This window comes from Gallus gallus, chromosome 19 (genome assembly GCF_016699485.2).
Source record: "Gallus gallus isolate bGalGal1 chromosome 19, bGalGal1.mat.broiler.GRCg7b, whole genome shotgun sequence".
Taxonomy (NCBI): domain Eukaryota; kingdom Metazoa; phylum Chordata; class Aves; order Galliformes; family Phasianidae; genus Gallus; species Gallus gallus.
In genome coordinates, this window is record NC_052550.1 from 521,762 (window position 1) to 536,454 (window position 14,693).

The 14,693-nt window shown below is 59.3% G+C and overlaps 3 protein-coding genes across 14 annotated transcripts; all 3 read right to left on the reverse strand.

Moving 5' to 3' along the window:
• Nucleotides 1-66: 66 nt before the first annotated feature.
• LOC112529952 (fibrinogen-like protein 1-like protein) lies at nt 67-6,502 on the reverse strand. Its single transcript, XM_040650313.2, is given in 4 exon segments — nt 67-4,705; nt 4,707-4,975; nt 5,111-5,242; nt 5,665-6,502. Coding segments are annotated over 4 exon segments (1,188 nt in total). The 5' UTR covers nt 6,092-6,502; the 3' UTR covers nt 67-4,345.
• A 633-nt stretch (nt 6,503-7,135) lies between these two features.
• LOC107054772 (sperm acrosome membrane-associated protein 6-like) lies at nt 7,136-12,740 on the reverse strand. 11 transcript variants are annotated; one of them, XM_040650316.2, is made up of 11 exons: nt 11,605-12,740; nt 11,296-11,349; nt 10,643-11,210; nt 10,082-10,156; nt 9,673-9,741; nt 9,388-9,411; nt 9,227-9,304; nt 8,983-9,086; nt 8,390-8,543; nt 7,951-8,110; nt 7,136-7,420 (listed from the first exon to the last, which is right to left on the reverse strand). In XM_040650316.2, exons 3-11 carry the CDS (start codon nt 10,869-10,871, stop codon nt 7,369-7,371), a joined length of 945 nt encoding a protein of 314 aa, XP_040506250.1. In that variant the 5' UTR covers nt 10,872-11,210; nt 11,296-11,349; nt 11,605-12,740; the 3' UTR covers nt 7,136-7,368. The 11 variants fall into 11 exon arrangements, with proteins under 11 accessions (XP_040506250.1, XP_040506249.1, XP_040506248.1 ...); XM_040650315.2 differs by having other exon boundaries at nt 11,296-11,370; XM_040650314.2 differs by having other exon boundaries at nt 10,643-11,771; nt 11,863-12,740.
• NAA38 (N(alpha)-acetyltransferase 38, NatC auxiliary subunit) lies at nt 12,012-14,693 on the reverse strand. 2 transcript variants are annotated; one of them, XM_423923.8, is made up of 3 exons: nt 14,644-14,693; nt 13,794-13,959; nt 12,012-13,612 (listed from the first exon to the last, which is right to left on the reverse strand). In XM_423923.8, exons 1-3 carry the CDS (start codon nt 14,656-14,658, stop codon nt 13,503-13,505), a joined length of 291 nt encoding a protein of 96 aa, XP_423923.1. In that variant the 5' UTR covers nt 14,659-14,693; the 3' UTR covers nt 12,012-13,502. The 2 variants fall into 2 exon arrangements, with proteins under 2 accessions (XP_423923.1, XP_004946440.1); XM_004946383.5 differs by having other exon boundaries at nt 14,635-14,693.

Sequence of the window (14,693 nt, forward strand, 5' to 3'; positions counted from 1 at the left end):
TAGAGGCTTCAGAACAATCACTCTACTGTCATATTCACAGGAAAGGCGCAGAACAGACACATGGTGTGCCAAGCGCAAGGGTTTGCCTTGATTTATTCAGAGGCGAGCGAGCGAGAGAGGAGAAAGAAAAGAGAAGGGGAAAGGGAAAAGAGAAGGGGAAGGGGAAGGGGAAGAGAGGCAACCTAAACCTCCCCTGCCTCAGTTTAAAACCCTTCCCCCAAAACCATTGCCCATGAGGGTGGACAGCAATGGGACAATATTGCTGTCCATCCTCGTATACAGTCTTCACTCATTCCGGCCCAGACGGCCCAGGAGTCTCACACCCACGCTCCACAGAAACTGTTGGCAAAGCTGTCCCGGTTTCCTAGCACAGCTGTTGGTTCCGCCACACCGCAGGGCGCTGTGCAATACCCCCTTCCAGTGCTGCGAGGGAGCCCAGCGAGCTTGTGGCTCTTGGCAGAGCCCGTTTCTGCATCCCTTCCCCTGCTGGGAGCCATCTGCACGGCTCTCACACACCCCACACTCCCCAGGTGCTGTCCTCATTCAGCTGAGAAGCCTCACCTATAGCTTGGGAGGAGTGGGACATCACCGAGCCATTCCTGTCCTGGGTTCAAGGGCAGAGCACACCATCACCACACTGACACCTCCCCGTTTTATCTTAGCTAAGTACTGCTTGGTTGCTTCTCTCCTCCAGGCTGGGGGTAATTTGGGTAAGGCATTCCATACAGGAGAACCCTACGTCTTCCCTGGGTGTTGCCCCAATTTGGGCCAGGGCCAATGGTGGCAATCTGACCGAAGGTAGGCGCGTTTCCATCGCTGCTTTCAGAAGAGGTTTCGTTACTCTCCCACTGTCATGGTTTGTTCGCAGGAATTCCCTATCAGAACATCATGCAGTACGCTGTCAGAACTGGGGCTGCTGCCGGGAAGCTGCAGTTCCTGGGGTCGATAGGTGGGAACTACTGTTCCCAGCAGCCTTGCTCATCTCCACACGGTTTCTGGGAGGAAAGGAGGTGATGGAAGCACGGCCCTTCTGGCCGCACTGCCACTCTGCAGCCTAGTTAGGAGGACATCTCTCTCCCCTTTCTTTGATCTACTACCCTTGATTCCTTTTATATTGCGTTCTCTCCCATTCCTTTACTCACCGTAAGTGCTTCAAAGATGACACGATTCAGAGTCCGTTATATTTCCACAGATAGCACATATTCCTCAATTACCTGTGAGACAATTAACACATGAACACCTGTTGTCAAACCACAAGTCCGAGATCCCCTGGAGAGCAATAATCAGCCGAGGTGCGGCGAGGGACGAGGCCACACACCCATCTGGTTCCTAGTAGTCGAGCCATTTAATAACTGCACGCAGCCGTTTGTACAGAGCGGTACAGATAACATGCTAAGTACGACAAGGCACGGTTCTCATAACTTGCAGTTGCTTGCAGCTTGTCTCACGGCACCTGGCACAGCGGTCTCTATCGCAGCTCCGCATTCCTTCCGCCTACTCCCGTCGTTGTTCTGTGTGAGACAGTGATCCGTAGCAGCTGTTTTGCTCGCACTGACCCAGGGGGAGATAAACCTGACCTCCCTGGGTCAGCCGGCCGTCCACAAACACCGACCTCAGACAGTGATTTATGAAGTTCCCAGTCTTCTATTCCATGGTCTCTTCTACTGCTTGGCGTCCTTTTAGCGTCACGACAGTCCAACCAACAGTCTTTTTCTTCATCCAGTGGTCTTCCTCGCTTGCCCTCCGGATGAACTCCAGTTTTGTCCTTAATTTCCCAGACGTGGTGGGGCACCACGTCAAAGGTTTAGCAGAATTCCAGGTGGACAACATCAGCTACTTGGCCGCTTCCGACCGATGCGTCTCAGAAGCCCACCAGGTGGGGCAGGCTGCTCTGCCCTTGGTGAAGCTGTGCTGGCTGCCTGGGATCACCTCCTCACCTCCCATGTCCCGTGATCTTCCCAAGACAGTCGCACCCAAACCCCAAGTGCGACCCATCCACGCGGGCAGCCATTCACCGGCAGCAGAAGGATTGGCAGGAAAGGCCTCAGGCGTCCTGGTGAGCAGCACTTTGCCCAGGAGTCTGCAGGATGCCCTTGCAGAGACCCAGGGCTGTATTAGCAACAGCGCAGCCAGCAAGGGTGGGTGAAGTGGTCATTTGGCTCTGCTCAGCACGAGAACGTCACATCCCAGTAGCGCTGAGAGCAGCGTGGCCGGGGGGCCCCGTTTCGGTCTCCAGATCAATGGATATGGCTGAACCGAGCTGGTGCTTCCTTCCTACTCTCTGTACCGGATGGGATCTACAGCCTTGGCTCATAAGAGAGAAGCAGCAATGTATTTATTGATGCAGTATAGTGATTTAACAACGTTTATAGAGATTTAACAAAGGATTTGAGATGTCAAGGTGCGCTCGACCATTCACTGCATAAAGGATAGGCTTGAACACATGCTACCAGGAGACTTTCCTGTTCAGTCACGAGGTCCGGAGCAGACCCTCTTGCTTCCTCCATTCCTTGTTAGCGGAATCTAATCGGTCCCAGATTGGGTTGATGTCGGTGACCCTTCCGTTGGGTCACGGTGCTCAGAGCGGACCCCCCTGGTTCCTGCACCCCTTAACTGTGGAGGCCAGGAACCCCGTGTCGGTCAGTGGTTTCTGTCTGAGGGATGATGTGCTCACAATCAGTCTAAGACATAACCTTAGCAAAGACAACACAGGTCAACAGTTAGTCACTTACTGAGGATCCATTTTGGCAGAGCCTCTTAACATCAAGGCACAAGAGATCACTGCAGCAAGCGTAAGGAAACACTGCACAGACTGCTATCCGCTGCTGCTCTTTCCTGTGGGCACGAACAGAAGCGGAAGACAGAACACGGGCAGGATCAAAGACCACAAAGCCCTGTGAGCACAACTGGAAAACGTTAGAGCCCACGTTATCTTCTCAGTTTTGCCAGCTGAAAGAAAGAGAGAAGCCTGAAATAGGTGCGTGATGCGTGTAATCTCCTGGCTGCGTGGCTGGTGTCAGCGTGAGGGTTTTGGTTTCTACAACAAGGGGACTTTTTGTGAAGATGAGAACCTGCCAGGGAGGGGTGGGATTCTCCTGTCCAGGAGAGGCCGGACAATCCGTGGCAGCAGGCTGGCCAGCCCAGCACGGCAGGCTTTAAACTGGAGGATGTGGGGGACAGCGTCCATAAGGGCAATGCCATTATGAGCAGAGGCAGTGGAGTTGCTCTGTATGTGAGAGAACAACAGGGATGTATCGAGCAGCGTACTGCAGGGAACTGCACTGAGGGATTTGGACGGGGGGAGCTCCAGAGGTCCCTTCCAGCCCCTGTGATTCTGGGATTGTGTGATCAAGAATTCCTGCAGCAGCTGTAACCTTGAGAGGCTCCCCCACTCGAGGGGAGATCCAGCCATACGTTCCACTTTGGTACAGGAGAGCGGGAGGGCTCTGGGCTGTTTCCTGATTATAGGGGTGAGATGACGGCTCGTAGTCATAGCGGATCGTGACTGTAGTTTTGAGCTTGATGTTAGGCCCCCCGGAACCTCGCTTAAATCAGACAGCGTTCAGCACTGCCGTTAGTCTGCTGCTGGCCCAGCTCCTGCGGAGCGCAGCTCCGGTTTCTCCATCAGCTGGGCTGGAAACAGCCGGGATTGTGCTCACCCCTGCCGGAGAAAGGCTGACGGCGCAACAGTCAGACTGGGAGGAGAAGGGGGAGCGGGGAAAGCGCACCGTCATTCTCGCCTCTCGCTTTTGGCTGTATGGTACTGCATTCCCTTTTTGAAAGATCCACACCTTGAAACCCACCTCCCTTCCTTAAGTGCAAGTTTTGTCTTTAATTCCCCATTTGTTTCGTCAAAAAAATTCCCCTCTGATTTCTTACTGGAACAGGAGCCTCAGGTCTGCTCCTGGCTAAAAGCTGGCAGCAGATGAAGGGCGTTGTCGTGTCTGTGCTGGTTCTGAAAGCAGTTCTATTCTGCAGGATGAGCACAGGCTGCAGCAGCCGCATGTTCTCTCCGCCTGGGCGCGGAGCAGCGTAGGTTGGGTTAGCTGGCAATGAATGAGATTTTTCTGCCAAAGTCTGAACCCTCAGGGCAGGGAGAGAACGAGTCATTGCTGGGTCAGGAAAACCAAAACGTTTATACGGTCTTGTTCCAGTGATGGCCCTAGAAACCCACCGCAGGTGACGGGCCACAGACAAAGCAGCGACCGTTGCTAATTTCCAGGAAAAGAGCAAAGGGAAACAGCTATTGGTATAGAGGAACAGCCCCACTCACACCCAGAACCCCAGGCAGCAACGAGCGCTGCAGCAGAGCCCTGGTCTGGCTGCATCCAGTGAGGAAGGGACGCTATGTGTACGGAGCTGGTCTGATGAGGATGAGGGAGGAGTTGCAGTCCCCTTGGCACAGGCTGCCCCACGTCATGCCGCCCTTGAAATTCAGCCGCACGGAATAACACGCTGAGTACCACCACCCGCCCCCCGAGCGGGATGCACAGTTCTTCCTTGAAGTGTCCTGATCCCGATCCTTTGTGGAGAACTTCATGTTGTTGTGCATGTTACTGGGATTGTCCGAGTCCATGGCATCCCCCGCTGTCCCTGAGTAGGAGCCCAGCCGCAGCCGGTAGCCCTGGGACTCGTTGTCCACACTGAAGAGGTTGTACTCTGCGAACCTGATGTTGTTGGAGGCATCCTGGATGACAAACCTGACCCCGGTACACCTTCTGCTTGGCGATCTGGTGGATGTACTCGGTGCCCAGCCAGTAGTCGCTGTGCACGTTCCCAAAGCCGTACTTGTAGGTGCTCCAGGACTCGGCCCAGGTGATGTCTGTGTTGTAGCGGTTCCTCTGGATGACCGTCCAGCCCCCACCTGTCACGTTCATCTCACAGTACACCACGATGGGGTGGAGCCCTGAGGGCTGGATGACGTAGACGCCACTGGGGCTGCCTGCAGAGATCTCACTGCAGTCCTTGGGCCAACCTGTGGCAGAAAACAGGTGGTTGTTACATCTCACCTGACACAAGGAGACGCTGAGAGCACTCCTTGGTTGGCCCAGACCAAGGAATGGCAATGGGGTTGGTGAGAGCACCGCGATGCCCATGGAATGCTCCTTACTGTCTTTCTTCAGAGTGTTTGTCCAAGTGCTGGAGAAGGTCTTCTTGGAGGTGTTCTGGGCTTGTGCAGGCACAGAGAGGCCTGGGGCGGCCAAGACCAGCACGCTAGCAAGGAGTGGAAGGCACTGGGTTACTAGAAAAGGGAAAAGATGTAAAAACGTTGAGACGTGAGGTGGGAAACCCCCCGGCTCCAGCACTCACACGTGAGACGCAGGAACACACAACGTACGCTGCGCTCTGTGCCAGACGGGGAGCCGAAGGCCTCCGCTCCTCTGCCCAAGGGGTGAGCAGCTTGCCCTTTCCCCGTCCCCAAAGCCACGCACGAGGCAGGGTCAGGTGGAGCACAGCACCGACAGCCCACCGAGCCGAGTTCTCGCAGGAAAACATTCCTGGCTCCAAAGCAGGACTCGGCTGGGGTCACCAGCAGGGCGGGCACGGAGGGGTGGAGGGGAGTCCGGCCCTCTGCATGCACTGATGCCCCCGGTCCCCATCGGGGGCAGTGCTCAGAGCCTCTCCCGGCGCCCTGCAAGGAGCCCTCCCCAGCCCCGCACTCACCCATGGCTGCAGCACAGGGCTCCCTCTGACGCGCAGAGCTGTGGGGCCGCAGCGGGAGAGGCACTTGTAGGGCCCTCTGCAGTGGGTGGGGTGAGCGCGCCTGACCCACACAGCCTCCTTTCTCCTGGGGGTGGGAATCAAAGCGGGTTCCCTTCTGGCCCGCAGAAAACATGGCCTGAGAAGAAAGTGACCGTGGTGCCTGGCACAGCTGCAAAGAAAACAACGCCTGTGCCAGCAAGAGTGCTTGCAATGCTCTCTGCCGTGAGTGCTCCGCTCCTTGGGTGAAATTCCCACTGGGAACGGCGTAGCTGGGAGCTCTGAAGAGCGCTGCTTTTGAACAAACACTTGGATGCCAGTCATCCAGCGGGGAGAGCAAACACTGGGGACTGGAGAGACCTTGAGTGGTCGCGGTGAGAATGGAGGGCATCCGAGGTGCTAGGAACTGGACGAATCCACGGGTGGATGGGGTGGGTCACGGGGATCTGAGAGCGCTTAGAAGGCAACAGAGGGGATTGGAGAGTACATAGAGGGGGTATGGTTTGGGTGTGAGGAATGGCAGGGGCTGGGGTGTGCGTGGAGGGCGGCAGAGGAGATCGGGGCATGCATGGATGGGAACTGCGGTGTTGCAGAGCGTGGGCTGGGGGCAGAGAGGGGCTGTGGTTTCCCTCCTCCTTTCCCCCTTCTCTTTGCTTTCCCCCAGATTTTGGATGCTGCTCGCAGGTGCCGCGGTCAGTCAAAGCTGATGGGGAGTGGCCGCGCAGTGACACCCGCCAGCCCCCCCAGCAGCTGTGGGTGCATCCCTCAGCGCCCAGGAACTTGTCCGCATCCAGCTTGCCCCAGCGTTCCCCGACCCGATCCTTTCCACCAAGGATGAATCTCCCTTGCTCAAGTCTTTCCCGGCAAGCGCACGTTTTCGCTGCTCTTTAAACTGCAGGAATCCTTCTCACCGTGGATCTCCTATTGAACCGAGCTCCTTGTGAAGCAGCACTGCCCCAGAGTGCCCATCCGGGAGGGCGCTTGGGGCGGCTCCGAGGTGGGGACAGGTTGTGATGAGGACAAGGAGTCCAGGCACATATCAAATGAGTTTAGGATTCCAGCTCCTGCACTTCAAGGATATCTACGTGCCTTTGCACAAGTGCTTCTCAGCGCAGAGAGATCTCAGTGCGGAGGACGAGATGCGACTCGTTCACTTGCTTGCTCCGTTTGGGAACAGCCGCAGTGCATTAAGCTCCGTGGCAGCGGCAGTGCGGGTGTGTCGGTGCAGCCCTGTGCCGGGCCGCTCTGTGCTCTCAGAGCACATCACTGCTGCGCTGCTGCCTCTGTGCCCGAGCAGCGAGTTGGGACGACAGGCGCTCCCTGGCTGCGTCGGACCCTCTGGCACACAGCTCTCCCGGGGCCGCGCGCACAGTGGCTCCTGCCTCTGTGGGGTTGAGTCATCCCCTCCTGTCCCATACCTTCTCTCTCCCAGAAATAGCTAAGACATTATGATTATAATTTGTAACAGAAGCAAAGGCAAATTCTCCCCCACTCCATACGGGCAAAGAGTCAGGGGAAGGCCCCGGGAGTCCCCATTACACCCAGCGGACAACGCACGATGAGCAACTGCTGATGTTTTGGCCCTCGGGGAAAGAGCCTGGTGAAAGTCCACAGGAGTCCACACTCCCTTTGAGGCCCTGGTGTCCAGGTCCATGGGGTGCCCGGGAGTCACGGGGGTCTGGGAGGCTCCGGAGATTTTCGGCAGCATCGCCAGGAGGCCCTGGGAGGAGGTAAGAAGGATGGAGAGAGAGTAGGAGAGGGAAGGGGACCTCATATCCCCATCTGTTGGAGGAGAGGGAAGAGGGCCGTGGGGCAGCTGTGGGTCCTGGGAGCAACCGAAGGATCTAGGGGTGAACGCACGGGGGGCACCGGGGGTCGTGGGGGCAACTGAGTCACCTGCACGTAAGCAGGGTCCCAAAGGGACTACGGCGATTCTGGGGAAAGTGAGGGAAAGTGACAGGGTCTCAGGGGCAGTTAAGGAGGCTGGGGGAAGCAGGGTGCTGTGGAGAGGTCCTGGGTGTGAGTGAGGAGCCCCAGTGTGGTCAGAGGGCAAAGGGAGTCCCAGGGGAAAATAAGAGCTCTGTCAGGTGGAGGGTCACAGCAGTCTGTGCTGTGGGGGACGTCTGGTCCCCTCACGTCCGTAGGAATTCCTGAGGCGCTGGGACTTCAGGGGGATTTGGGAACCCGACGCAGGTCTGTGAGGGACCCCAGCCGCGGGAACGGTGAGTGCAGCACACCAGCAGCACTTACAGCAGCAGCAGCAGCAGCAGCACGAGCCCCGCGACGCCAAGGACCAGCCCCAGCTGCAGGGATGTGGTGAGGTGCAGGGGGGCCCTGCCCTGGGGCCAGCGCAGCACAGCTCTGAACCGGGCCTGGAGCTCCTGCTCAGCCTCCACGCTTCCCCCCGACACTGCAGGGACCCAGGCGGGCACGTGGGGAACTCCCGCCAGGAGCCACGTGCCCCTGCAGCCCCTGCTCTGGCACAGACCCGGTGGCCCCCAGAGCCCCCACACGCCCCATAGCCCCACGAGGACCTGGGGTCAGGGAACACCTGCTCTGCCCTCCCCTCTCACCAGGGCCCCGGGCGTGCAGGCACCCTGCTCTCGCCGCAGCCCATCTCCTCCCACCCCGTGCACCCAGGGATCCCAGGGTCCCACTGCTGCCCTGGTGGCTTCCGATCCATGCACACCGTTGAGGTAGAAGTACTTGCGGGCCAGGGTCTCAGAGGCGGCCCCCAGGCGGCAGGCGATGGTTCCCAGGGTGGGGTCCTGCACGGTCAGGCTGGGCGGTTCCCCAATGCCCCTCTGCAGCTCCTCAAACAGCGCCAGGTCCTGCGTGCGTATCTGGGGCGTGGGGAACCCGGCCCATCGGTGCACGCTCGCAAATGCACCCGTGTCACATGCGTGCTTCTCGTGTCCCCACGTGCTCCTCGTGTCCTACGCTCATGCACGTGCCTCGCACCTCACGCCCCACGCACGCTCCTCACGTGCCGCACGAGGGTGCACAACACGCACACGGGTCACTTCCTTCACAGAAGTGCACGACAAGCTGCACACACAGTGACCCACCTCGTGCTCACGCTCACGCTCACCCTCCGTGCGGGTGCTCACTTGTTCCTGCCCTGTGCGCTCTCACACTTGCTGCTTGCAGCGCGCACATCCATATCACGTACAAGCAGTGTCCCCCGCAGCCGGCAGCACTGCTGCCAGGCACACAAGCGGCAATGCCCCCGTGCCCAGATCCCCCTGACGTCTGTGCGCACTGCACGTGCATGCTGCTTACATCCTTGGCAAACATCCACGTAACCTGCAGCTCAGGAGGGACGGCGAAGGGCACGTCGCAGTGCAGCGTGATGGCTTCATCCTCGTGGACCCACACGTCCTGAACTGGGAGCATTGCCAGCTGAGCCCACCCGCGCTCACGCACCTGCAGGAGCGGCTGCACCCCCGTGCGACTGCCGGTGCTCGCAGCAGACACGGGCAGACACACAGCCTGGGTAGCGATGTCCCGGCCCCCGCGCCCCCACCTGGGCAGTCTACAGGGAACTGGCAGTCCACGAGGCGGCAGGTCGCGCACTGGAAGACGCGGGCGGCCGGCTGGTGCCCTGGGAGGGAGGAACTCGGCAGTGTCGGGGGGTAGGAGGGGAAGGTGGGGACGGGGCCGCGGCAGAACGGGAGAGGCACTCACCGCAGGGGGGGATGCAGGCAGGAGCTGGTTGGGGGAAGCATCGTTAAACTGGGGGTCGCAAGGGGTCCTCATCCCTGTGACGAGCTGTAAGGGCTCAGCCCCCGTCCAGCCCTGGCATGAAGTCCCTGGGGGTGTCTCCAGGAAAGGGGTGCCCAGAGTGGGGATCTCTGCGGTGTAAATGTCCAGGGGGGCGTCTGTGTGCCCCGGGTGGGGAAGCTGGGCGGGTGGAGTCCCAGGGTTCACTTGGGCAAGAGTCCTGGACGGGGGTCCCTGCTGGCCTCATACCTTGCTCCAACTGGCCCAGCTTCACCCAAATCATTTGGATGGCTTCCTGCAGAGACACCTCGAAAGGCTCTGGGGGCTCACAGATGTCCACATCAGACAATGTCCCCCCCCCAATTGTCCCCATGTCAACGCTCCTGCCCCCACTAATCCCACACATTCCCTGTGCAACTCATCTGGATCCCATATGCCCATCCCAGAGTTCCATATGCCCCTAAATACCCCCCCAAAGCACCAGACTCTCTATACCCTGAAACCCATACACCCTCAGGATTCCCCAAATATGCCCTGACACCACCCCAGAACTCCATACATCCTACATTCCCACGGTTCCCCATTCAAGCCCTCCGAGTCCTGTCCCCTGTGCCCCTAACCTCCTATACGTCTCATCCGCACACACATCCCTGCTCACTCTTGTCCTTCTGCTTCTCCAGTAAATGCAAGGCATCCATGATGATCTTCCGCAGTGCTTCGCTCTGACCTGACCCTGGGACCACAACAAGGGCACTGTGACCACCACAGGGTCAGGATTGGAGGCTCAGGGCTAGAGGGTTCCAGTAAGAGCTGGGGGAGCGTGAGGGGCTGATTCCTGGAGTCCTGGTCAGGGCGTAGGGGTTCTGGGAAGGGTCAGGTATCCCTGAAGATCCCCGGGGCCTTGGGTAGCTCTGGGAGCTGCTGGAAGTCCCCAGTGTGTCCCTGCCCAGGGCTGGGTGATCCCCGGCGTTCCATGCAAGTCGGGGGTTCCCAGAGATCCCCGGGGTCCAGACCAGAGTTAGGAGAGTGCCAGACGGGGCTGAGGGGTGCCTGGGGGCATCCACCTCAGGGCCGGGGAGACCGTGGCATGCTTCAGGGCCCCCAGAATGCTCCTCCGAGCGTCCCGTTGAGATGGTGGTCCCTAGGGTGCCAGTCAGGGCCGCTGCCCTTGGGCAGAAGGTCCCGTTGGGGTGGGTATCCCTGGGGTCCCACCACCCACCCACAGTGACAGGGGCAAGTGGCACAGCAGCCTCTGCGAGGGCCTCCAGGCAGTGCTGGTGCTGGGAGTCCTTCTGAGAGCTCCTGGCGATCTCACGGCAGAGCCGGGCCCACTGAACGGGGGGCCCAAAGCAGAGCAGGCAGGGGTGGAGCCCCGGAAGCCAGGGCACCAGGAGCAGCAGGAGGGGCACCCACCGCTGCTCCATGGCCCCAGAGCACAGCACCAGCATGCCCAGGTGCCCAGGTAACCGGGGTTCCGAGGTGGGGCCCGGGTCACCTCCCAGTGAGGTGGGGATGGAGATAACTCTGACACATAGCTTTCGGAGATGGAGAAGGGGCTCTCGCTCTCCTCATTTTCATCTCCTCAAATTCTTTGCCTTCGGTCCCCACTGATAGTACCTCATGTTCCCAGACACCCTCTACCTTCACATTTAATTTCCGCCAGCCCCCTCCCGACCCCCAGTTTCCTATAAGCTGATGCGTTGCGCACCCTCAGTCCAGGCTCTCGGAGTCTCCAAATCCCAGCTGGTGAAATCCACACAAGGCTCCACTTCTGGTTTGGTGCTCAGCTGTATGCAAGGTACCTACATAACTTCTGAAGTGCTCGGTCTCTGGAATGCTAGCAATTGCTTCGCGTTTGGAGGCAGCACTCACTGCGCAGTGTTGGAATGCTCCTGGAGCTCAGCTGCTCACGCTTCACGTTTTGTGCTGAAGTATAAATCCCAGATACTGCAGCACAGAGGAATATTCCATTCCAAGGTACAGAACAGCAACCCCAGTTTTCATAGGAATGGCTAATACTGAGAATCTGAAAACTATTTACAAATAGCTAGGAACGGAAACCAGCGCCAGGTTTCACTGCAGAAACCTCAGTAACGGCGTCGAGAGGGAATACAGACAAGCCCCAGGCAACCGCGGAAACACCTCCCCAAGTGTCACTTCCCAACACCATTTTTGAGATACCTTAACACGGCAGGTGCTCTCTGTAGGCCCTGGCAGGGATCACTCAGGCACACCTCTTTTTGTGGTTGTGTCTCTGAACACGGACTCATGTAAGTAGACTTTTTACCAGACCAGTGTCAGACTCTTCAGCCACACGTGTCTGTTCTCAGCTGACCGGCAACACCACCCTGCGGACACATGGCCTGTTGGCCACGCGTTTGGGACTCGGACAGAGCCAGATTCTCACGTTCTGATTGGAGTCTGGTATGCTCTTCCTACCAGCAGTGTCACCCACGGCCCTTCCACAGCCATTTCCGTGGTTCACGCATTACGATCCACTGGAAAATATTCTGCACTTCGGTCTACTGAACCAGTTTGACCTGCTCCAGAACTTAGGATTTAGTTGAATATTTGAATGAAGCGCAAAATAAAGTGATAAATAAGTTAATTTATCTCTTCACAAGCACACAGACCTTTTGTGATTAACAGAAATCAGTCTTCAACTCTTCCCGCTCATCGCAGAAGCTTTTGTTGCCCCCCACAGAAACACAGAATGGCATGGGTTGGAAGGGACCTCAAGGATCACGAATCTCCACCAACCTCCCCATTTACTAGACCAGGTTGCCCAGGGCCCCATCCAACCCGGCCTTCAACACCTCCAGGGACGGCGCATCTACAACCTCTCTGGGCAGCCCGTTCCAGCACCTCACCGCTCTCCTGGTAAAGAACTTCCCCCTAACATCCAACCTAAATCTTCCCTCTTTCAACTTAAAACCGCTCCCCCTTGTCCTGCTGTTACCTACCCTTTCAAAGAGTTTACTCCCTTCTTGTTTATAGGCTCCTTTCAGGTACTGAAAGGCTGCAATGAGGTCACCCCGCAGCTTTCTCTTCTCCAGGCTCAATAAGCCCAGCTCCCTCAGCCTGTCTTTGTAGGGGAGGTGCTCCAGCCCCCGATCATCTTCGTGGCCCTCCTCTGGACCCTCTCCAACAGCTCTCTGTCTTTCTTGTCCTGGGGGCTCCATACCTGGATACAGTACTCCAGATGGGGCCTCACAAGAGCAGAGTAGAGAGGGAAACTGGGGACCCCACCGTGCGGGGGGTCCCCAGTGACCCTCATCTTGTGCAAGGGGGAGGGTTCAGTGCCCCCATTTCCCGACAATGTGAAGGGGGTCTCGCAGCCCCCAAAACACAGGGGGGCTCTGGGGGTGGGTTCTGCCACCATCCCTACCCACAAAGCAATAAGAGGGACCTTGGAGGCGGGGGGAGCTGGGACAGACCCTTCCCAGATTTCAACCGAAAACTGTCCCTGGGGGGCATTTGGGGGATCTGTATTTTGTAAATGATCTGCTCTATTGGGGGGGGAGGGCGGCTCTGGGGTTCCCGACTCCCGGTGCAGGTCCCTGGGGTGTCCTTGCTGGGGGGCTGTGTCTCAGTGTCACTGCAACCTGGGGGGACAGCCCCATCAGCGGCCCCCTCCCACTCCTCCCCACCACGGTGGCTGCCCTGTGGAACCCTGGGGCTGCCCCAGACCCGCTGTGCAATCCCCCCCCTTCAGTCCTGTTCCTCCCTGACCCCCCTTGGCCGCAGCATTTTATCGCAGTTAGGAGGGACCAGAACTGCTGTGTGTTCCCTCCGCCCCTCTCGCCCACTGAAACATTTTGTTCCTGAGATTAAATTAACCTGCACAACTCTGTTTCAGGCTGAAAACGGAGTGTTTGGGGGAGGAAGGGGCATCTGTGTCCTGTTTTGCAGGGGACTGGAATGACGGCATCGCGTGGTGACAGTGCGGCCACGACGGGGGCTCTGCTGGGGCTGAGGGGATTGCAATTCCGGTGGTCATTTTGCATGGCTGGGGTCCATCACCAGTTAGGGTACAAAGGGGGTGCACAAGACTCGCGGGTCCATCCCATGGGGGGCTGTCAGGAGCACAGGGCGGCGGCAGCGTCGCGCTCCACCTCGATGGACACGATGTGGTGCCCAGGCACCATGGCCAGGCCCAGCACACGCGGCTCGCTGCCCGGGAACGCATCTGCAGGGAACAGCAGCCCCGTGTCAGTCTCACTGCCACGTCCCCATCCCCACCGCTCCCCGTGTTCCCATTCCCATCACCCCCTCCCCATCACTGCCCCCCTTTCGTCACTCCCCTCACCCGCATCAGCCCCTGAGTCCCTACTGCCCCTGCGGCCCCATTTCCCACCGTGGCCCCGTACCCGCAGCCTTGAGGAACTCCTGCGCGGAGCCGAGGATGATGTTGGCGTCGCGGTCGGTGCAGAGGAAGGCTCCCACCAGCGTGCGCCCGTCCGACATGCGCACCCGCAGGCTGCGGTTCAGCAGCGCCGCCAGGCGCCGGGCGCGGGGCTGCGGCCCCCCGGGGGGCTGCACAGGGGAAGTGGGGTTGGACGCGGTCCTACAGCACCTCTGTAGCACCCCATGACCCCCCAGACATCCCACGAGCGCCCGCAGCACCCCCGCAGCTCCCAGGACCGCCTGCTGAACCCCATACCCTCTCCACGCCTCGACGGCCCCCTGCAGCACTCCCACAGCCACGCCTACAGCTCCCAGCAACGCCTACAGCTCTGCCACAGCACCCCCCGCCTCCGCACCTCGCACGCAGCGCCCCTTTTCCCGCTCTGTCGCTCCCAGCACCTCAAAGCACACCTACGCTTCCCAGGACCCGACAGCGCAACGCAGACGATCGCCTGGAGGATCGCTTACCGCGCTCCCCGAGCACCCGTCGAGCACCCCTCAAGCTCTCGGGACTGCCTATAGGACCTGCATGGCTTCTGGGATTACCTACGGGACCCTGCAGCCCCCCTACAGCTCCCAGGACCCCAACAGCATCCCCGCACCGCTACCACCTCGACAGGACCCGCGACCCCCACGCACCGCCCCGCGCCCACCCGCACCCCTCTACGGTCACCTCACGGCTTCTAGAGCCCTCGTACAGCCACCCCATAGGCCCCCGTGGAACTTACAGGCCTCCCACGAGCACCGCCGCCGTCCCGTCCCGTCCCGTCCCGCCCCGCCCCCACAACACCCCCAAACGCCCACCCCGCTCACCGCCGGCTCCGCCATGGAACCGCACCGCTCTCCGGCAGCCCCCGCGCGGC